This window comes from Cricetulus griseus, chromosome 9 (assembly GCF_003668045.3).
Source record: "Cricetulus griseus strain 17A/GY chromosome 9, alternate assembly CriGri-PICRH-1.0, whole genome shotgun sequence".
Classification (NCBI taxonomy): domain Eukaryota; kingdom Metazoa; phylum Chordata; class Mammalia; order Rodentia; family Cricetidae; genus Cricetulus; species Cricetulus griseus.
The window spans coordinates 24,444,315-24,467,467 of record NC_048602.1 but is presented as its reverse complement, the minus strand read 5'-3'; the positions used below and the strand labels follow the sequence as shown (position 1 = coordinate 24,467,467).

The window sequence follows — 23,153 nt, the reverse complement described above, 5'->3', positions numbered from 1 at the left end:
TGCCTTTCCCTCCCCATCACCGTTTCCCCCTGGATTCACAGGACACCTTTAGACTGCTTTTCCTGTCACTTTCCTCCCTCCCTCAACTTTGTACTCCACCCATCCTTAGTCACAAACCCCACCCACCCCGATTCCTACCTCCCAGCTCCCCCAGTCTCCTCCCTTTCTTCCTTCTCTCTCCCTTCCTCCAGCCACACACCTTTCTCTCCCTTCGCTCTCTACCTGCCTCTCTACCTTTTCCTTGTCTCTCTACCTTTTGTTTCTTTTGTCCTCTCTTCCTTTCCCGTCCTTTCCTCTATTTTCCTCTTATCCCTGCTTACAGCTCTGCGTCTCCCTGTCCCCACAGGTGTCTGTGCCTCTGATGGCTTCTTTTTCTGTCTTCCCTCATCTGCTCCTCCACCCTTCTCCCTCTTCTTCCTGCTCTCCTCACCCTTTCATCCTTCACTATCCTCCATTTCCTCTCCTTTTCTTGGTGTTTTTTTTTTCTGTTTTTTTGAGACAGGGTTTCTCTGTGGCTTTGGAGCCTATCCTGGAACTCGCTCTTGTAGACCAGGCTGGTCTCGAACTCACAGAGATCCACCTGCCTCTGCCTCCCGAATGCTGGGACTAAAGGCTTGCACAACCACCACCTGGCTTCCTCTCTTTTTCTTAACCCTCATTTTCTCTCTTCCATACCAGGGGCAGGGACCAGCCCATCTTAAGAGACAGCTGTGCATAAAACCCCTGGCTTGGCTCCACCTCTCTCTGCTGCAGATTAAACAGACACCAGGAAAGCAAAATGCTCATGGGGATCTCTGGCCTGTTCCTCTCCAGGGAGGACCAACTTAGTGAGACCACAACAGTCTCCCACTGTCTAGAACTCCTTCATAGATACATCCCAGGCTGACCTCAAAGTTCATGATGAGGTAACCAAAGGCTATTTGTTGAAACGTTTGGAAAGGAGTTGCTAAGACAGGCAATCTCTACAACTAGTTTGCTCTGTACTGATTCTGGCCATATGAAAAAAGAAAAGAAAAGAAAAGACAAAAGAATTCTATTTCCTCATTTGTAAGATGCAGACAATCTCTGCAATTCATTTCCAAGCTTGTTTGAAGAGTGTGTTAAAACACATGGAGACACTAGAAAGGCGTCTATCAAGCCTGGGGAGACGGTGTTGAAGGCAGCAGACCACTGACACCCAGACGAAGTGATTCCAGGCCACATGACAGAAGTGAGCATAGGTGAGCCAATGAGGCCAATGGCTAGAATGTGACCAGTGGAAAAAAAGGATGAGCATGTGGTCTAGCCAAGGCCCTGCCAAGTGGGACTGGAAGCCATTATTGTGTCAATCACAAGGTGATACATTCTGACTGACTGGGACCTCTCAGAAGACTTCTGGGTTGTTTCCTCAGTGGGAATGTAGACCTTGGTTCTAGGGAAGTACTGTGTGTACCTTTGTGTAAGCAACCTTTGAAATTTCCCTTGCCCTTGACTGAAAACTCACATTCACTTTAAAGAAGTGAGAGCTTACTTCTTTTCTTCTCTTTGCCTTTGGGAAAGCACGGTTTTCCCATCTTTTTCAACAATCTCGCTAGGTAGCCGAGGCTAGCCTTCAACTTGGTATCTATCCCAGGCTAGACCCAAACTTGTTTACCTACTGCATCGGCCTGCCAAGTGCAATGAATAGAGGTATACAATGCCATACTCATTTTAAGTATTACATTTCTTAGACCCTTGTGGGATCCCTACACTAGTATCTATCAAGCACTTGAATAGATGAGACCAGGACTTAGAAAGCAGGACTATGGTTGGATGTGAGGTTCACAAATATCAGAGTCTTCCAGTAGTTTTAAACCCACTGACATCTCAGGGTCATGGGAAGAAGTCAATTATGAGAGAGAGAGAGAGAGATGCCTACAGTCTTATCCTGTGATATTGGTTGAAGACTGTGACAGAAGAGAGATGGAGACAGAGGGGATTCTCCCATAAAACTTTCTGCCCTACACGCACACACGTCACTTTGTACAGCAGGTTCTCTGGATCACATGGCATCTCTCTGATGACCGGCGAGTCTCCCTCAAGAATCTGAAACCTCAACAGACTCACCTCACAGAAACCCCTCACCTCCTCCTTTACCGCAGAACGGCCCCATGGCCACACATCCCCATCATGGAGCAGACAGACTCTTCCCACCACCAAGGGTGCACAGTTTGCATGAGGCTCCGGGGCTCAGCAGGTTGGGGGAGGATAGCAAATTATCCAGACTGTGTTCAGTGTAGGATGAGTTTAAGCCCTCCACCCAGATCCGTAGAGAGCTCTGACCCAGAGGGACCAGGGGAGCAATTACACAACTCCCCACTTTGATCTCTCCCTGGGTCAGGATATCGGGCCCACACTTGGCTCCCACTTGGTCCCATTATTGGCCATCCGTAATGAGGCTTCAGTGGGTTCATCTTGGCCCCAGATCCCTGTGAGTCCCTATAGACGTGAGAATGGAAGTCACCCCGAGAGAAAAGGCAGGGACATCTCTGTTCTATTATTTTCCCTATTGCTCTGTTGCTTCCTCTCTTTTGCTTTCACAGTAACTATTTGTTTGTTTACTATTGAGGGGGTAAGGATCAGAGGACACCTTTAAGAGACATTTCTTTCCTTCCACCATATGGGTCCTGCAACTTGAACCCTGGTTACCAAAGGTGCCCCGCTGTTCCTGCTTACTTTCTCTCTGTCTTCTCAACCCATCCCTCTCCACAATAATTTCTCTCTTAGGTTATCTCTGGGTCTCTGCCTTTTCTCACCTAGTATTTCTCTGTTGGAGTTCTTCCTTTCAAATGTCTGCTGGTCCCCCTGCCAACATATTCCTGTTTCCTCCTCAGTAGACTTTCTGTTGGCCTCTGACTTGCTCCATCTTTGCCTCTTTCTCTGAGTTTCTTTTGCTCTGTTCATCTTCCTGGTTTTCTCTGCTTCTCTCCTAGACCCTTTCTTGTTCATTTCTTTGTTTGCCTGTTTTTTGAGATGAGGTTTCTTTGTGTAGCTCTCGCTGTCCTGGAAGTCACTCTGTAGACCTGGCTGGCCTCAAACTCAGTGACCCATCTGCCTCTGCCTCCCAAGTGCTGATATGAAAGTTTTGCACCACCCACTTGCTTTCTCTTCTAGAATCATTTTCTCTCTGAATATACTATTATCCCTCTGTTTTTCAATCCTTATCTTTCCTCTTCTCTCATAGCTCTGTCTTTCACATTTTATTATATTTTTATTAATGCATGTGGGGGGTGGTATGTGCACATGTGTGCAGTGCCTTCAAAATCCAGAGAGAGTTCAAGATGCCCAGTGCTGGAGTTGAAAGACATTGTGCTGCATGGGTGTTGGGAACCCAACACGGTCTGGCTCTCTGATAAAGCAGTTTCCTCTTTTAATTGTTGCACCGTCTCTCCAGCCCCAGCTCCATCTCTGTTATTTCTTATCTGCCTCGTGTTATGATTTCTAAGTTCCCAGAAGCCCACTTATCAACATGCTGTGTACACCAGTCCTGGTCTAGACCCTTGGAAAAGTCAAGAATCCAAACCTTTTCGTGTTCAGCTTTGTCCCTTCAGAAAAACCAAGGGACTGGAGCCCATTTTGAATAGAGGGTCTCATTTTCTTTGTCTCTGTTGAGAGTTCAATGTACGTATCACCATACATACACCTGCCATACATAACACCTGCCACAAACTAAGTGATGGTGGGTGGTGGAATTACATGGGAGGAGTCCTTCTGTGGGGAAGCAGACAGCTTCCCTCTTTACTTGTGACACTATGAGGCTTGGTCTCACTCCGTTGCATGATGCGGAATTGAGGTCACTTCTGTATAACCTTTGACTCACCATCACCCACCTTCCTGGTTAGCAAGTGAATCCATGCTCTCAGCATGCCATTCCACACTTGAGGCTAGCTTGATGGTGAGGGTGTTTCACTCTTCCTGTTTCTTTTTCCAACTCTCTCTCTCTCTCTCTCTCTCTCTCTCTCTCTCTCTCTCTCTCTCTCTCCCTCTCTCTCCCTCTCCCTCTCCTCTTCTCTCTCTCTCTCTCTCTCTCTCTCTCTCTCTCTCTCTCTCTCTCTGTGTGTGTGTGTGTGTGTGTGTGTGTGTGTTTGCATGTATGAGGGGGAATATTATTTTAAGGTGTGTGACTTTTGTTTATGCTGCATTTGTTTAACTCGGTGAAGCTGTGATTCTTTGCTCATCTAAAACACCTGACGGTCTAATAAAGAGCTGAACGGCCAATAGTGAGGCAGGAGGAAGGACGGGTGGGGCCGGCAGACAGAGAATATAAATGGAAGGAGAAAAGAGAAAAGAGGAGGAACAGGAGAACAAGCAGAGGAGGACCACAGGAACTAGCCACCCAGCCATCCAGGTAAACAGCGATCCACTGAGGAAGTCTAAGATTCACAGAAGCAAGAGAGCAGAAGAAGCCCAGAGGCAAAGGGTTGAGGGGTTAATTTAAGCTAAGAAAAGCTGGCTAGAAACAGGCCAAGGTGTGGCCGAACATTCATAACTAACAATAAGCCTCTGTGAGTGACTCATTTGGGAGCAGGGTGGCAGGACCCACAAAAGAGAAAACAATTATTACTGCACACATACATGGGCACATGTGTGTGGCCGCACAGATACATGTCTGTGTGTGCATATTGAGACCCACACTTGGGGCAAGTTGATGGTGAGGGTGTTTCACACTTCTTGTTTCTTTTTTCCATTTCAGTGTGTGTGTGTGTGTGTGTGTGTGTGTGTGTGTTTGCATGTATATGGCCACATGTGTTTCATGCACCTACATATGCATGCCTGTGCATTCAGGGGCCCAAGGCTGATAAGGAATCACCCTCAATTGCTTCCCCACCTGGCCTTTCAATCAAACCCAGGGCTCACCCATTTGCCTGTTCTCCGGACCCAGAGTGCTGTGGGGAATGCCCCATCTCTGCCTCTGAAGCCTGGGATTACAGGCCCACATGCTGCAGGATACTCAATGTGGTCTCTGGCCTCTGTGTGCACATAGGCATGAACACATACACACACACACACACACACACACACAGAGAGAGAGAGAGAGAGAGAGAGAGAGAGAGAGAGAGAGAGAGAGAGAGAGAAAGAGAAAGAGAAAGATGGCTTCTGGGAGGTGAACTGTGGTCCTCACACTTGTGGGTCAAGCACTTTAGCCACTGGGCCATCTCATGGATTCTGAGAGCTCAGACTCAGGTGCTCACGCTTGCTTAGCAATCACCTTACCAAGTGAGCTATCCCCAACCCCTCATCTTTCTGATGGCCTAATGTATGAGATACAGATGGAACTCACAGTGGGTGGCCTTGTGTAGTTGGTACCTTTCCCCCTTGGGTGTTCTCTAGGTTAATCCTCATTGTAGCCAGCAACAGTGCTTCCTTTCCTTCTGTTGTAGCAACATTCCTATGACAGGCTAGCATCTTGCTCATTTTAGTTTGAGGTTCCAAATGCAGTTATAGGTCCATCACTCATTCACTGGGGAGGTCATGTAAAAGATGCAGCCACTGTGGTTAACAATATGGCTGTTTCTCACAATATTGAAGACAAAATTCCCACATGAGCCAGCAGTTCCATGTCAGGGGGTAATGTCCCTGTCCCCTCTGGGTTGGGGTCCCTCTGATGACCTCCAGCAGCTGTTGGAACCCACAAGAAACCTTGTTGCATGACACACTTCCTAGGCAGACATAAACAAATGTCTTCTCACCCCAGGTAGGGAACCAATAAGAGACCAAAGTAACAAGGTCACCAAAGTCCCACGAGTTTCAGTGGCATTTGTTATACAAGTGTAGGTGAGGGGTCATAAAATTGTATCACTACACTTGTGCAAGAACAAGAACCTGAGTTCAAATCCCTAACACCCACATAAACCGCCCAGTGTGGTTATGTACGCCCCTGTACCCCAGCTCTGTGGGACACTCCTGTAACCATTGTTGCAGGGAGCAGAGGCAGGAGGATTATGAGGACTGCTGGCCACCATCTTAGGTCCAATTTCAGTGAGAGATCCTGTCTTGATGTAATAAGATGAAGGGTGATAGAGCAGGATACTCAATGTGGTCTCTGGCCTCTGTGTGCACATAGGCATGAACACACACACACACACACACACACACACACACACACACACAGAGAGAGAGAGAGAGAGAGAGAGAGAGAGAGAGAGAGAGAGAATGAAGAAGCCAACACATTCTAAAATGGTTAGTGTTGTCCTTACTTGCTTTCTTTGGCTATGATAAAGAGGATGACCAAAACAAATTTGGGCAGAAAAGGATTTATTTGGCTTAAACAATCAAATCAGAGTCCACATTGAGGGAAGCTGGGGCAAGAACTCAAGAAAATGCCCCCTCCCAATCATTTACCTACATGTTGGTATGATGGCATTTTGTCTGTTGAAGTTCCCTCTTCCCAGATGACCCTGGCTTGTGCCAAGATGAGAAAAACTAGCAATAAGAGTATTCAGAATTCAGAAAAACAACACAGTTATGTCTTGGAGAAACTGGACCCTTTCTACATTGTTGGTAGACTGTGACTTTTTACACTGAAGAACATTGATTGTGTTAGGGTGTGACATGAGGAAATCACCAACTTTCCACATGATCTAGCAATGCCACCTTTGATTTATACCACTGTGCTGGTGTGAACCACACCTGACACAACCTTGAACAGCCCAGGAGAAGAGTATAACCGAGGACTTCCCTAGAGATGTTGGCCTGTGAGCATGTCTGTGGGAGACAGACAGGCTGGCTTTGAACTTTACATGAAGCTGAGAATGACCTGGAACTTCTCCTGATACTTCTGCCTCCATCTCCCAAGTCTTGGGATTAGAAGCATGCAACACCAGAATATTAGCCTTGTAGCCAAGATTTTAACCCCAGTATCGCTCCAATCCCTCTCTCTGTGGTCAGTTCATTTATCTGAAGTTTCTCTTACAATGATGCATTTTGGATCCATACTTAGTTTGGTAAGCTGAGTCTTCTTAGGTATTTCTTGTCCCCAGAAGACAATTAGATTCGAGAAGATAGTTTCTTATCTGTGGGCTTCAGCTAGACTTTGCACGGAGCTTACAGAATTGTAATGTCAATGCATCTAAGAGTGAAGAGTGCCACACAGCATTGATCAAAAAGAGAGCTAAGTCACAAAGGAATTCAAATCAGGGGACCCAAAGGACAATAGTGCACCCATGATATTTTATTTTTTGAGACAGAGTCTCCATAAGTTGCCCAGGCTGGTTTTGAACCCTCTCTGTAGGGCAGGAAAACTTCAAAGTTGGGGGGGGGAGTTTGAGACAGAGTTACTCTCTGCAGCCTTGGCTGTCCTAGGACTCCCTCTGTAGAACAGGTTGACCTCGAACTCACAGACACCCACCTGCCTCTGCTTCCCAAGTGCTGGAACTAAAGGCATATCTGTCAAGCCTGTGATTTTAACATTGAATCTATTGACAGAAGTTGGATGAAGAGAAAGTGATAAGTTCATGGAATGTCTAATTATTTAGTCATTAAAAGGGAAGAAATTCAGCCGGGCGTTGGTGGCGCACGCCTTTAATCCCAGCACTTGGGAGGCAGAGGCAGGCGGATCTCTATGAGTTCGAGGCCAGCCTGGTCTCCAGAGCCAGAGCCAGGATAGGCTCCAAAGCTACACAGAGAAACCCTGTCTCGAAAAACAAAGACAAAAAAGGGAAGAAATTCTTATATATGTTATTACAAGGCTGGACTTTGATGTCAGAGTGAGCAAAATATGTGGTCATAAAAGTTGAACACTGTACAGTTCCTCCTTTATGGATTACCCAAAGGAGTCAAGTTTCTAGGCACATAGAGCAGAATTACAGTTCCTGGCACCATGAAGAAGCAGAATAAAGAGTGAATATTGGGTAAAATGCTTCCATTTTACAGCATGAAAAGCATTGTAGACGCTAGACAGTATCAGTGATTCAAACAACACAAATGAGTTTATTGTTAGAACTCCAGGTGTCTAACTGCTCTAGATCCCTGACTGCCTTCTTGCCAATCTGGAAAGAGGTCTCAGAACTACAAAAAAAGATTCTGATCAGTAGATGTGGACAGCCAGCTTCAGACAGGAAGTGGGGTTGAACCTTTTTCAAACTTCAAGGCCTGTCCCCCTGTTCCACAACCTTCTAGAAACCTGCTGCCACTTGGGGCAGTATTAGCAGACAGTCTATGTATATTCTCCTAGCCGCTTGTATATCCAATAGAATAGGAAGGCTACATAATATTGCTTATAATGTATTTCTTGCAAAATATAAGAAAAACAAGTCTGTGTTCAGTGCAGATGGGATTTGTTTTAATTTTATTTATTCTTTGAGTTTTTGTACATGTATACAATGTGTCTTACACAATCCACCCCTCATGTCCCCCCTCCAACTCCCTCTGGGGTCCCAATAACATCTCCTTTTCAACCCCATGTTCTCTCATAAAGTTTATTTATAACCCACTGAATCTAATCAGTGCAGTCCATATGATCATGGGCATAGGTTTATCCAATGGTCCTAGACAACCTTCCAGGGACCACACTAAAGGAAAGGGTCTGCCAAGGGCTGGAGAGATGGCTCAGCGCATAAGAGCACTGACTGCTCTTCCAGAGGACTTGGGTTCAATTCCAAGCACCCACATTTCAGCTCACAACTATCTGTAACTCCAGTTCCAGGGCACCGAACACCCATGGCAAAGCGCCAATGCGCCTCATGCTGAAATGTCTAACTGGCTTGGTGTGCAACAGGTATGTCAAGTCTAGAGGACAGCATTTGAGAGCACTCCTCCCCATTCTCCAGCTCTCCTCTTAGAGATGTATGGTGTGTTATGAGGAAGCACAAGGGGAAACTTAATGGGGGACCTTGGTGGATTCCATTTGAGGGTTCAGTTCCCCATGGCCAGATAAGCACGGTGGCAGGATTATGAAACATTGCATCCACACTCAAGAAGCTAACAGCAAGTGGGACCCGGCTATGAAACATCCAGTTTGACTCTCAGTGACTCATATTCTCCAGCCAACCACCACCTTCTAAAAGTCCTCCTCCTTCTAAAACAGCACTCGCCATTGGGGGGACCATGAGTTGAAACACATGAGCACGTGGAGAAAATTTCATACTCAAATCACAACATACCCTAAATCAGTTGATTGACAGGAGATTAAGATTTAATGTTTACTTGCTGAAATTTGTTTTTTTCCTTGCTTCAGTTGGCAATTCTACTTGCACGGGAAAGATGTCATCACGATGCTTTTGAACTCCAATCCAGCTATTATGTCAGTGGAGAAACACAATGCTACCTACTCAATACATGGAGCAAGTTCAAATTTTGGCTGTGGTCAAGGGGCCATTAGAGAATTGAGACACTAAACACAACTAGCAGGACCATCCATCCAAGCAATAGAATCATTGAGAAAGGGTTTAAGTTACTGGTGCACTGAGATACTCAAGACCACTAGGGTAGAAACGCTCCCCAAGTTATTGGGTAAATGAAGTCATATAGAGGTCAGGGGGTAAAGGTGCCTCGTCTCTGAATGAAGACACGAACTAAGGCAGCCTTGAATTCCTTGTTCCGAAGGCTGTAGATGAGGGGGTTGAGCATGGGGGTCACCATGGTGTATGACAGGGACACCACTTGCTTGCTCTCAGGAGAGTAGCTGGACTTGGGGCGCAAGTGGATGACCCCGGTTGTGCAATAAAACAGAATTACCACGATGAGGTGGGAGGCACAGGTGGACAGGGCCTTGTGGCGCCCAGAAGCTGATGGCATCTGAAGGACGGCAGCCAGAATCCTGGTATAGGACATGAGTATGAGAGAGACAGGAACAAATACAAGTAACACTGTTGTCACGAACATACTGGCCTCGAAGACTCTGGTGTCTGCACACACCAGGCTCAGCAGAGGTGGTATGTCACAGAGGTAGTGTCGAATGCCCCGAGACCCACAGTATGGGAAGTTGAAGAGCCAGATGGTGAAGACCAGAGCCACGGGGATTCCTGCGAGCCAGCAGGTGGTGGCCAGCAGGTGACACAGCCTCAAGCTCATGATGGTGCCATAGTGCAGTGGCCTGCAAATGGCCAGGAAGCGATCCCAGGCCATGACTGTGAGAAGCAAGGACTCGGTTAAGACAAAGGACAGCACTAAGAACAGCTGCAGGGCACAGCTCGTGGGGTACATCCCGCGTCCGGGCCACAGCAGAGTCACCAGCAGACGGGGCGCCACGTCCAGTGAGAAGCAGATCTCCACTAGCGCGAGCTGACGCAGGAACAAGTACATGGGCACACGCAGGCCTGGGTCCAGGCTGGTGAGCAGGACGATGAGCGTGTTGCCCAGCAACGTGAGCAGGAAGGCAGCCAGGAAGAGCACTGCGAGCATTGGGCGCAGGGAGGGCACATGGGCAAAGCCCAGCAGCACAAACTCCAATTCAGCAGAGCGGCTGTGATTGGTCCAGGGAGGAGCTGCCCAGAACGGTGGCATGGGCCCGGGATGCGAGGGCACTGAGCTAAGGACCAGGGAGGATCGCTATGGAGTGCCAGAGGGAGGAGAAGATGAAGGAAAAATTGTACATTGTGAGTCTCATCCTTCCCATTGCCTAGGGGAGCTTAAGAATGGCAAATCAAGCCAATGCCTCACCAGGAACAGAACCCTTCTTAAAATCCCAGGGACTGTGGGATGAAGCAAAGCGACCTCACCCACCAACCTAGCCTGTCTTTGCCCTTGCATCCTCGCTCTTCAAATGCAAACAAACAAACAAAAAAAGAAACAACATCTCTCTAAGTAGCCCTGGCTGTCTTGAACTCATTCTGTAGACCAGACTGTCCCGAAACTCACAGGGATCCTCCTGCCTCTGGCTATCAACACCACGCCTGTGAGACGGTTCTTGGCTAGCTCTCCGTCCTGGTCCCTTTGTTCACTTCTAGCTCACTAGGATTTGTTTCCAGAACCTTTTCATCTCCGGTCTCTGATCTTTCATCTCACTTCATGACCGATGTCACACAGGCAGCCTTGGTTAAATTTAGCGTGTCACAAAACCAAAACAGAACAAAAGAATGCAAAAGTGGGAATTGTATTTGCCGGAGAGTGAGGTCTTGGGGTGGGAAGGACAGAGCAGAGAGTGAGGTGACAGGGATCAGAATTATATACCTACATATATGTGATATATGTGAAGTTGCCAGAGAACAAATTAAATTTAGGATAGAATTCATCAGAAAAAGAAAAAAGGAAGAAATTGGTTGGGTTTTGTTTTGGGCTTTTTGTTTGTTTTTGTATTTATTGTGATAACAGGATTTCACTTGGGAGGCTGCATGGCACAGTACTAATTATTGGGGTAGCCCCATGTTTAAAAATCCACCATGCCATGGCCATCTTTAATGGAGGTGAGAAGTCTGGGGAAATGATGTAGGGTAAAAAGCTTGTGCCAGCATCATGAGGCCCTGGGTTTAGAGCCCCAGACAGACAGGGCAGCAGGTGCTTTCATCTGTGATCTGGAAGGAGGGACAGACTCCAGAGAACCATCTGCCAGCTGGTCTATCTGAAACAGTGAGTGCCAGGCTCAGTGAGAGACCCTGTGTAGAAAATCAAGGGAAGTGATACAGGAAGAGCCTTGAAAATGACCCCTGGCTTCCTCTTGAGCACACCCGAGTGTACACACACACACACACACACACACACACACACAGAGAGAGAGAGAGAGAGAGAGAGAGACAGAGACAGACAGAGAGAGACAGACAGACAGACAGACAGACAGACAGACAGGCACAGAGAGAGACAGATGCAACATATTGGCCATGGTAGCACCGGCCGATATTCCAGCACTAGGATGAGGGAGGCAGGGATATTAGGAATTCAAGGCCATCTCCAAATTATAGAGAGTTCAAGGCCAGGCTGAACTATGTGGGACCCTGTCTCAAAATATAAAATATGAAATAGGCTGTGATGGGAGAAGAGGGGAAGGGAGGAGGAGAGAGAAGGAGGGAAGAGACCGAGGGGAAAGAGGGAAAGGGACAAAATGCAGGGAGGGGAGGGGCGGGGAGAGAGGGAAGGGAGCAGAGGGGACGAGGAGATGGAAAGGAGGGGAGTAAAGGAGAGGAGAAAGGGAGGGGAAGGGAGGGGTGTCACAGTACAATGACATAGAAGATATTCAGGAAATATTATACTCCAAAACACAAGTTGTGGAATAAGAATAACAGAGTGGTATCTTATCTTAGCTTTGGTTACTGTTGCTGTGATGAAACTCCATGACCAAAGCACGAAGGGGAGGAAAGGCGTCATCTGGCTTGGGTATCTACATTGTAGTCATTGAAAGAAGTCAGGACAGGAACTCAAAGAGGGCTAGAACCTGGAGGTAGGAGCCGATTCAGAGTCCTTGTAGGAGAGCTTCTTACTATCTTGGTCCACATGGTTTCCTCAGCCTCGATTCTTACAGAACCCAGGACTATCCACAATGGGCTTGACCCGCCCACATCAATCACTGATTAAGAAAACGCCCTACAGGCTTGCTTACAACACTGTCTTATGGAGGCATTTTCCTAACACTCCCTTCTCTCAGATGACTTTAGCCTTTGTCAAGTTGACCTAGAACTATCCAGCACAGACGGTATGATACAAAACACACCACAGTTACCTTGTTTTTCTCTCAGGCTCACATGTACAGGGAGAAATGCACCATAAATGTAGGAAAGGATACACCCTAAAACAACGATGGAGATTCCTCTCAAAGATGAGGACCCTGGTTGGAAAGAACAGTCAGGGAATTTTAGGTTTGGTCTTTTTAGATTGTGGGCGGGCAAGATGACCCAGTGGGAGAAGGTGCTTGCTGCCAAATCTGACAATTTGAGTTTGATCTCTGGAATCCACATGGTGAAAAGAGAGAACTTGCAAGTTGTCCTCTAACAACCACACTGCACTGTGACATGCACACACACACACACACACACACACACACACACACACACACACACACACACACACACGTAATTTTAGAATCTAAGTTTTATTTTTTAAAATTACTGTAAACAAATCACTCTTAATGAAGGTAGATGGCCAACAAAAAATGAATTCAATGGCACATTTTGGGACTTGTTAACTCATAATATTTTTTCAAGAATTTATTTATTTATTCTTTTGGGAGGGGTTGAGATAGGGTGTCTCTGTGTAACAGCTCTGGCTGTCCTGGAACTCACTTTGTAGACAGGCTATCCTTGACCTCATAGAGATCAGCCTGCCTCTGCCTCCCAAGTACTGGAGTTAAAGGTGTGTGCCACCACCGTCCTGCTCATTTATTTTTATCTTATATGTCTTTTGTGTATATATTATAATTTCCAGGTCTCTGTATGGGATTCCTGTGTGTGCTAACACGTGGTTCTGTGTTTCTGGTGCTTTTTCTCTGGCTTTTCTTGTGCTGGTTTTATCCTATTCCAGTTTGTTTGTGTTTGCTTTATCTTATTTTATGATTATTCTTTAGATGCCTCCTTGTTTTCAAAGGAGAAGAGGTGCAGAGTAGCACCTGCAAAAAGTTGGGGAGAGGAAACTCTAAGAAAAAAATCTATTTTCAATAAAAGAAATACAGAAAAAAGGATAACTGTAAGGACAAAAAGTACCACAGCTCATGGGAATTGGGTTCTGCAGACCTTAAATCCTGGACCAACCCAGATGGCGGATGTAGGTATGGAATGGGTTTTAATCAACATCGGACATTTTATTTTGTTGTTCTGTTTTTTTCTTGTCAAATTGAGTCATTCAGCTAGAATCAGGAATATGATTTCTCACTCCTTAAATTCTCCATCACCCAAAAAGAAAAATCAGATCCTTTTTGTATCTCAAGCATTGTCTTCAGGAATTAAGTTTCTAGTCCACCCCAGAGCCAAGAAATTCATTTAGCAGCACCTAAGCAGCATTCTTTTAGTGAATTAGAGCATTTTAAAATATGATCATGGCATAGACCAAGGATTAGAACTCTTTCTAACATCCCTCTGAACCCAAACCCTATGTTAAGAATGGGCAAACAAAGAACACAACACCCTCCTTATATTTTTTTTCTTAAGACCGGGTCTTACTATGTAGCCAAGGTTGTTCTGGAACTCACAATGTAGCTCTGACTGGGCTCTAACTTATGGAGATACCCTGACTCAGGCTGACAAGGTCTGGGATTACATGTCCAAGTCTCCAGCACTAGTCAGGACCCAGAACTTCTCCCACAAAGCTCCAAAAGCACCAGGGATGCCCATACCTTGACAGGATAAAAAAAAAAACCCTATGCCTTGATATCTAATTTTCAACACAGACTCAGTGCCTCCTTCAGGAAGCTGGAATGAGAGCTGGGGAGTGACAATCCAATATTGGGGAATCCACAACCCAAAGCAAGCAAGGCTTGCAGTGTGTACTCTTCACCTTGATGAGGACACCTCCACCTGCCTGGGATGGAAGCTTGAATCTAAACTTGACCATTCAGTACCTGTGAGAATGAATTAACTTCTCTGTCCCTTATCTGTAAATTCACCGCCATCCAACCATCACCACCACCACCAGCAACAGCAGCATCTCCTAACTATGTACAATTAATCTTCATCATCGTGATTAATGCCTCCTTCGGCATCACCATCAAAGGATGAAAAAGAAAACCCAGTGATGCTCTTCTCCCAGTGATCATGACAGCATCTGTCAGGCAAACAGAACCCGTGTTCATTCTTGCCTGCAGCGTGAACCCTTGCCCTTTGTGGAGAGCCACCTCACCTATTCTGCTCCTCTGTCTGGGTCTAAGATGTGACAAAGCTGCTCTCTTGATCCAGGAGTCCCTGGGGCTGACCGGGATCCAGAAACCAAAGCTTTCAGTCTTTGGCTCTGAGCAGAAAATGAGAGCCCTGAAGACTCTCTCTCCCCTTGGAGAGTTGAGTTCATTATGTGTCTCTGTGCCCCAGGTGAAGACAGAGGGAGGCAGAGAGTCTGGAGCCCCTGCTTCCCCCAGAGACTGTGGTCCTTGCCATACTTCCCTCTTCCTGGCTTTCCCTCAGACCTACTGGATTGTGTTTGCCTCTGTCTACACACAAGAAAATCCAGACTCCCCTCTATGCCATGTAATGTCCCTAAAGATTTCTCCTCCTGCCCTTCCAGGTCAATCATTTTAAATGTTTTATTCTATTTGTAGGGTGCAGGTGTGTACAGAGGCCAGAGGCATTGGATTCCCTGGACCTGGAATTACTGCTGCTGTGGGGGCGCCTGGAATGGATGCTGGCACCCAAAATCTGGTCTTCTGGAAGAGCAGTACACATTATTTTTTTAACTCTTTTTAATGATTTATTTATTTATTATGTATACTGTGTTCTGCCTGCATGTGTGTCTGCGGCCAGAAGAGGGCGCCAGATCTCATTACAGATGGTTGTGAGCCACCCTGTGGTTGCAGGGGGTGGGGGGGATATTTCCTGAGATTATTAGGTATCATGGCTTGTTCTTTTCTTCCTTCTTTTGTTTTCTCCCTCCCCCTTTCCTTCCTCCATCCCTCTTTTACTCAAGGTAGAGACACACTACTGCCGAGGAATGTCCTGGGGGAAGTCATTAATAGTCTTTGGGAACATGAAGGGCGTCTATGATCAAATCAGCCAGCATGTCAGAATAGATTGGGGAAGGGCTTTGCAGATGATGGCTGCTGGAGGAGGAAGAATCAGTTGCCTTCAAGGGTGTGGCTGCTGGTGGCTGCCTGGGTCTCAGGGGATGGCTTCACATCCACTCACATTTTGGGCAGCACTAATTGGGCTTAAATAATATGGTGTTAAAAATAAAAGAGAAAGACAAAAAAAATTGTGGAGCAGGTGCTGTGGGGGAATGGCCGGGGAGGATTTAGGTTGGGCAGAGAGAATGAATACAAAGTACATTGTATATAAGTGTGAAATTCTCCAAGAATAAATAAAAAATATTTCGAAATAATTTCTTATATTCCATGTCTAATTCCGCCTTTGTTTTTCTGGGTGAAGGTTCATCCGCACACCTGTAAGGTTTCCAGTCTTCAGTTCTACACTGCTACTGTCCTGTGTGATTATTTTCCTGAGTCTGAAGTTGTATGGGAAATGCAACAAGTGTCCTTTCTAACTGGCCTGGCTGAAATGAAGATATTCTAAGAGATCACTGTCTTTGAGTCATTTTTTGCTTCCCCAACCACCCAATAAAACTCATTGGTTCTTCAACTTGAACTTCAATGGCATCCTTACTTTGGTCTGTCCTTAGTTCTTTGTCTGGCCTGAGTAGATATTTGTTCATGTCTCTTCAGGAATAATGCCACACAAGATATGGTTTGCTTTAATTGTCAACTTGATGCAAGGTAGAGTCACCCGGGAAGAGAGTTTCAATGAGGCACTGTCTACATTTGGTGTACCTGTGGGCATGCCTGTGGGGGATTGTCTTAAAATAAGTCAGAGTTATGCAGGAAGACCCAACCCACTTTGAGTGGCATTACTCCCTAGGCATATTGTCCTGAACTGCATAGGATTAGAGAAACTGAGTGTAAGCAAACAAATGAGCAAGTCTTTGCATGTCTTTCTTCTCTTGATGTTTTATTGTTGTGCCCAAATTCTGAGCCCCCAAATCACCAAGAGACCCATTCCAGTGTAAAAGCAAAGAGTCTTTTATTGTTGTTTAATGAGCTAACTGCATTAACTCATGCCCTTTGTCCATTCATAACAGAGGGTGGTGTGAGAAGGACTCCAAGGCAGGGAATTTATTGGGCAGAGTAAGGCAAGTGTCTAGGGGTGCTCAACAGTCTCAGGATTGGTGTGCTTCCGGGCTTGGACGATCTGTCCTGTGTTGATTGGTTAACTGGTTGTTAAAAGCGTCATAAAGTGCCGTCAAGCATGCCCAAAGCCCGCCAGCTAACTTCTGAGTGGTACCTTGCAATGTGCAGAGTATCTGATCTCCTAGTGACTGGGAGGAGGGGCAAGGTCAGGCAAGCCCATGTTGCTGAGTTTTTTTCTGCAGCCTGTCATAGCTGCTAAAGCAGGGTGAGGGTCTGGTCCCTTCAAGATGTCATGGGACCAGCCCTTTGAAGTTCCTGCCTTGATTTCCTCACAATGATAGACTATAACCTGGAATTGTAAGCTTGAAATAAGCCCTGTGCCCCTATGTTGCTCTTTCTCAGGTTATTGCATTGCAACAACAGAAACGAAACTGGGACTCTAAGTAAGCGCTCTACAACTGGGCTGTGATCGCAGCCCTGTGTAAGCATCCTAAATCCATAGCTCAGTGACATCAACTGCCTTCACACTGTTTTCCAATCAATACTCCCTACTGAGACGCTTGCTTCATCCGACGAGCTCTCACATTCCCTGCCATCCCCAGCTCCTGACAACCAACACCCTAGCTTCTCTCTCTCTCTCTGTGAATGAAAGTTGGATACACTGCTTGTGGAAGTTGAGTCAGGCAGTAATCCGTCATTGTTATGTGTTGTGATACTTTGTTTGTGTTCTGATAAATAAAGCTTGCCTGGAGATCAGAGGGTGGAGCTAGCCACCAGTTAACTGTAACCATAGAGGTCTGGAGGTCTGTACAGAGAGGCGACAGGAAGTGACTACATGAGGTGGAGACAGGAAGTGATAAAGCAGGGTGTAGACAAGACCTTGGCCCCTTTTGGTCAGAGGATTGGGAGACGTAAGAAGTGACTGTGGCTGCTCCTTTGCTTCTCTGATCTTTCAGCATTTACCTTGATATCTGATTCTGGCTTTTTATTGATAAGACCAGTTAGGATCAAGCTTGACTTGTGAGTTCTTTTTCTCACTCGACCTGACATCTTCAGTGTGCACCCAACACAGCAAAGGTCAAAATTTCGTTCTTTGTATGGCTAAGAATTCAGTTGCAAGTGAGCGCCATACTTTCTTCATTATTTATTCATCTTTTGATGGACATGGGTTGCTCCACCTTTGTCTGGAACAGCGCTGCTACGAAACATGAGCTCTACACACAGCCACAAAGGCTACTTTCAATTCTTTGGTTGCTCTTGTTTCATTTCTGTTGCTGGGATAAAATATCCCAACAAAGAGGCAATATAAAAAGGAAAAAAGTGTTCATTTGGCTTAACGATTCTATGGTGCAGTCCATATTTATGGGAAATTCGGTGTAGGCATTTAAAACACCACATAGGCAGTCAAGAGCAGAAAGAACAAAAAAACACAAACCCTTGTTTAAATGCTTGCTCTCAGTAGGTTTTCTCTTCTCTCATACTGTCCATGATGTCTATGTCTAAGGAATGGTGACGCTCACAATGGGCTCTCTCTATATACATCAATTAAAAATTAACACAGCCTCTCATGGACATGCTCACAGTCCAATGTATCGAGGCAAGTCCTTGTTAATACTCTTCTCCCAAGTTGTTATAGCTTGTATCAAGTTGACACAATTAACCAGCACAGTGGTATAATCAAATTCGGAATTTCTGGATCATGTGGAAATTTGGTGGTTGCTTTATGCCAGAATCTATTAGGATCAATGTTCTTCAATGTATAAAATCACAGTCTACCCACAACGTAGAAAGGGTCCAGTTTCTCCAAGATGTACCAATGTTGTTTTTCTTCTGACTTATGAGTACTTTGATGGCTAGTTTCTGTCACCTTGACACAAAGCCAGGGTCATCTGGGAAAAGGGAACTTCAAGAGCGAAAATGTCATCCTATTTTACCTGTGGATAAATGAGGGGGGCATTTTCTTGATTAATCATTGACATTGGAAAGTATCCCCAATTATGGGTGGTAAAAAAAGCAGTCTGAGAAAGCCGTGGAAGGCAAGCCAGTGAGCAGTGTTTCCCCACAGTCTTTGCTTCAGGTCTTGCCTCAGGTTCCTGCTCTGTTTGAGTTCTTGCCCCGACTTCCCTCAGTGTGGACTATGATTTGATTGTTTAAGTCAAATAAATCCTTTTCTGTCCAAGTTGGTTTTGGTTATCCTCTTTATCATAGCCAAAGAAAGCAAGTAAGGACAGACACTAACGCTTCATCTCTCTCTCTCTCTCTCTGTGTGTGTGTGTGTGTGTGTGTGTGTGTGTTCATGCCTATGTGCACACAGAGGCCAGAGGCTATGTTGAGTATCCTGCTCTATCACCCTTCATCTTATTACGTCAAGACAGGATCTCTCAGTGAATTGGATGCAAAAAATGGTGGCCAGCAGTCCTCATAATCCTCCTGCCTCTGCTCCCTGAAGCAATGGTTACAACAGTGTCCCCACAGCGCTGGGGTACAGGGGCATACATAACCACACTGGGCGGTTTATATGGGTGTTAGGGATTTGAACTCGGGTTCTTGTTCTTGTACAAGTGTAGTGATACAATTTTATGACCCCTCACCTACACTTGTATAACAATTGCCACTGCAACTCGTGGGACATTGGTGACCTTGTTACTTTGGTCTCTTATTGGTTCCCTACCTGGGGTGAGAAGACATTTGTTTATGTCTGTCTAGGAAGTGTGTCATGCAACAAGATTTCTTGTGGGTTACAACAGCTGCTGTAGTTTAAGTTGGAGGTGACCAGAGGGACCCCAACTCAGACAGTGACATTACCGCCGGACATGGAACTGCTGGCTCATGTGGAAATTTTGTCTTCAATATTGTGAGAAACAGCCATATTGTTTACCAGAGTGGCTGCATCTTTTACATGACCTCCCCAGTGAATGAGTGATGGACCTATAACTGCACTTGGAACCTCAAACTAAGATAAGCAACATGCTAGCTTGGCATAGGAATGTTGCTACAACAGAAGGAAAGAAAGTACTGTTGCTGCTACAATGAGGATTAACCTAGAGAACACATGGGGGAAAGGTACCAACTAGAAAAGGCCACACTTCAAGAGTTCTAGCCTGTCCCTCTGAAGCTCTATTCTTAGTGCCCACAGATAAGTCTTTACCAGAGAGAAAGAAGGGCTGTGTTGCTTTCCCATTGGGAGGTCTGTGCAAACCTTCCTCATTTATCTTCATTCACTCATCACAGCAGAACTGTGAACCATGGGCTTCTCATACCAGCACTTTAATCCCTTCTCAGTTTCCCTGGCATAGCTAGGAGCCACTGGTATATAGAGCTGTGCCATGACATGGTAAGACATGAAGATGGAAGGGAGGAGGAGGAATCTTTAGGGACATTACATGGCATCGAGGGGAGTCTGGATTCTCTTGTGTGTAGACAGAGGCAAACACAATCCAGTAGGTCTGAGGGAAAGCCAGGAAGAGGGAAGTATGGCAAGGACCACAGTCTCTGGGGGAAGCAGGGGCTCCAGACTCTCTGCCTCCCTCTGTCTTCACCTGGGGCACAGAGACACATAATGAACTCAACTCTCCAAGGGGAGAGAGAGTCTTCAGGGCTCTCATTTTCTGCTCAGAGCCAAAGACTGAAAGCTTTGGTTTCTGGATCCCGGTCAGCCCCAGGGACTCCTGGATCAAGAGAGCAGCTTTGTCACATCTTAGTCCCAGACAGAGGAGCAGAATAGGTGAGGTGGCTCTCCACAAAGGGCAAGGGTTCACGCTGCAGGCAAGAATGAACACGGGTTCTGTTTGCCTGACAGATGCTGTCATGATCACTGCGAGAAGAGCATCATTGGGTTTTGTTTTTCATTCTTTGATGGTGATGCCGAAGGAGGCATTAATCACGGTGATGAAGATTAATTACATAGTTAGGAGATGCTGCTGTTGCTGGTGGTGGTGGTGATGGTTGGATGACAGTGAATTTACAGACAAGGGACAGAGAAGTTAATTCATTCTCACAGGTACTGAATGGTAGAGTTTGGATTCAGGCTTCCATCCCACTCTTAGAAACACTTGGGGACACTTACTCAGGGACAAACTTTCTCTCTGCCTTGCCCCCAGCCCCGGGTATATTTGACCTTCCCTTCACAGGTAGGTGGAGGAGTCCACATCAAGGTGAAGATTACACACTGAAAGCCTTGCTTGCTTTGGGTTGTGGATTCCCCAATATTGGATTGTCAATCCCCAGCTCTCATTCCAGCTTCCTGAAGGAGGCACTGAGTCTGTGTTGAAAATTAGATATCAAGGCATAGGTTTTTTTTTATCCTGTCAAGGTATGGGCATCCCTGGTGCTTTTGGAGCTTTGTGGCAAAAGTTCTGGGTCCTGACTAGTGCTGGAGACTTGGACATGTAATACCAGACCTTGACAGCCTGAGTCAGGGGGGATCTCCATAAGTTGGCAGCCAGTCTGAGCTACTTTGTGAGTTCCAGACCAACCTTGGCTACATAGTGAGACCCAGTTTGCCCATTCTTAACATAGGGTGGGGTTCAGAGGGATGTTAGAAAGAGTTCTAATCCTTGGTTTATGCCATGATCATATTTTAAAATGCTCTAATTCACTAAAGTAATGCTGCTTAGGTGCTGCTGAATGAATTTCTCAGCTCAGGAGTGGACCATAAGCTTAATCCCTGAAGATCACACTATGAGATACAAAAAGGATCTGATTTTCTTTTTTTGGGTGATGGAGAATTTAACAAGTGAGAGATCAAAGCCCTGACTCTAATTGAATGATTCTATTTGAGAAAAAACCAAACCAAATAAATACAGAACAACAAAACAAAATGCTGAATGATTAAAATCCAATCCATACCTACATCCTCAATCTGGGATGGTCCAGGATTTAAGTTCTGCAAGATCCAATTCCCAGGCCATAAAGAGTGTGGATGGAATGAGCTTTGGTACCTTTTGTCCTTACAGTAATCCTTTTATTCTGTATTTTTTTTATTGAAAATAGATTTTTTTCATAGAGTTCCCTCTCCCTAGTTTTTTTTACAGCTGCTACTCTGCACCTCTTCTCCTAGAAAACAAAGAGGCATCTGAAGAATAATCATAAAATCAGATGAGATATAGCAAACAGAAACAAATTGGAATAGGAAAAAGCCAGCAAAGAAAAGCCAGAGAAAAAGCACCAGAAACACAGATACACATAGAGACACACATTTGTACACACAGGAATCCCATACACAGACATGGGAATTACAATATATACCCAAAAGACATGTAAGGTAAAAATAAATGAATAAGCCAGGCTGTGGTGGCACACTCCTTTAACCCAAGCACTTGGGAGGCAGAGGCAGGCTGATCTCTGTGAGGTCAAGGATAGCCTGGTTTACAAAGTGAGTTCCAAACAGCCAGGCTGATAAGAGAAACCTTATTTCAACCCCTCCCAAAAGAATAAAGAAATAAATCCCTGACACAAAATTTATGAGATAACGAGTCCCCAAAGATGCTATTGAATTCATTTTTTGTTGGCCAATTATTGCCCTTAAGAGTGATTTGTTTACAGTAATTTTAAAAATGAAACTTAGATCCTAACATTACATTTATCTATGTGTGTATCTGCTTGAGTGTGTGTGTGTGTGTGTGTGTGTGTGTGTGTGTGTGTGTGTGTGTGTGCATGTCACAGTGCAGTGTGGCAGTCAGAGGACAACTTGCAAGTTCTCTCTTTTCACCATGTGGATTCCAGACATCAAACTCAAATTGTAAGACTTGGCAACAAGCACCTTCTCCCACTGGGCCATCTTGCCCGCCCACAATCTAAAAAGACCAAATCTAAAATTCCCTGACTGTTACTTCCAACCAGGGTCCTCATCTTTGAGAGGAATCTCCATCGTTGTTTTAGGGTGTATCCTTTCCTACATTTATGGGACATTTCTCCCTGTACATGTGAGCCTGAGAGAAAAACAAGGTAACTGTGGTGTGTTTTGTATCATACCATCTGTGCTGGATAGTTCTAGGTCATCTTGACACAGGCTAAAGTCATCTGAGAGAAGAGGGTGTCAGGAAAATGCCTCCATAAGACAGTGTTGTAAGCAAGCCTGTAGGGCGTTTTCTTAATCAGTGGGCGGGTCAAGCCCATTGTGGATAGTCCTGGGTTCTGTAAGAATCCAGGCTGAGGAACCATGTGGACTAAGACAGTAAGAAGCTCTCCTACAAGGACTCTGATTCAGCTCCTACCTCCAGGTTCTAGCCCTCTTTGAGTTCCTGTCCTGACTTCCTTCAGTGACTACAATGTAGATACCCAAGCCAGATGACGCCTTTCCTCCCCCTTGTGCTTTGGTCATGGAGTTTCATCACAGCAACAGTAACCAAAGCTAAGATAAGATACCACTCTGTTCTTCTTATTCCACAACTTGTATTTTCGGGCACAATATTTCCTGAATATCTTCTATGTCATTGTACTGTGACAC

General features: G+C 45.6%; 2 protein-coding genes across 2 annotated transcripts in view; both read right to left on the bottom strand.

Moving 5' to 3' along the window:
• LOC118239329 (zinc finger protein 805-like) overlaps nucleotides 1–23,153 on the bottom strand; it is a 573,173-nt gene that overhangs the window by 486,564 nt on the left and 63,456 nt on the right. The gene's annotated exons all lie outside the window — the stretch shown is intronic.
• LOC100759403 (olfactory receptor 10A7) lies at nucleotides 9,490–10,461 on the bottom strand. Its single transcript, XM_027430855.1, has one exon. It carries the CDS (start codon nucleotides 10,459–10,461, stop codon nucleotides 9,490–9,492), a length of 972 nt encoding a protein of 323 aa, XP_027286656.1.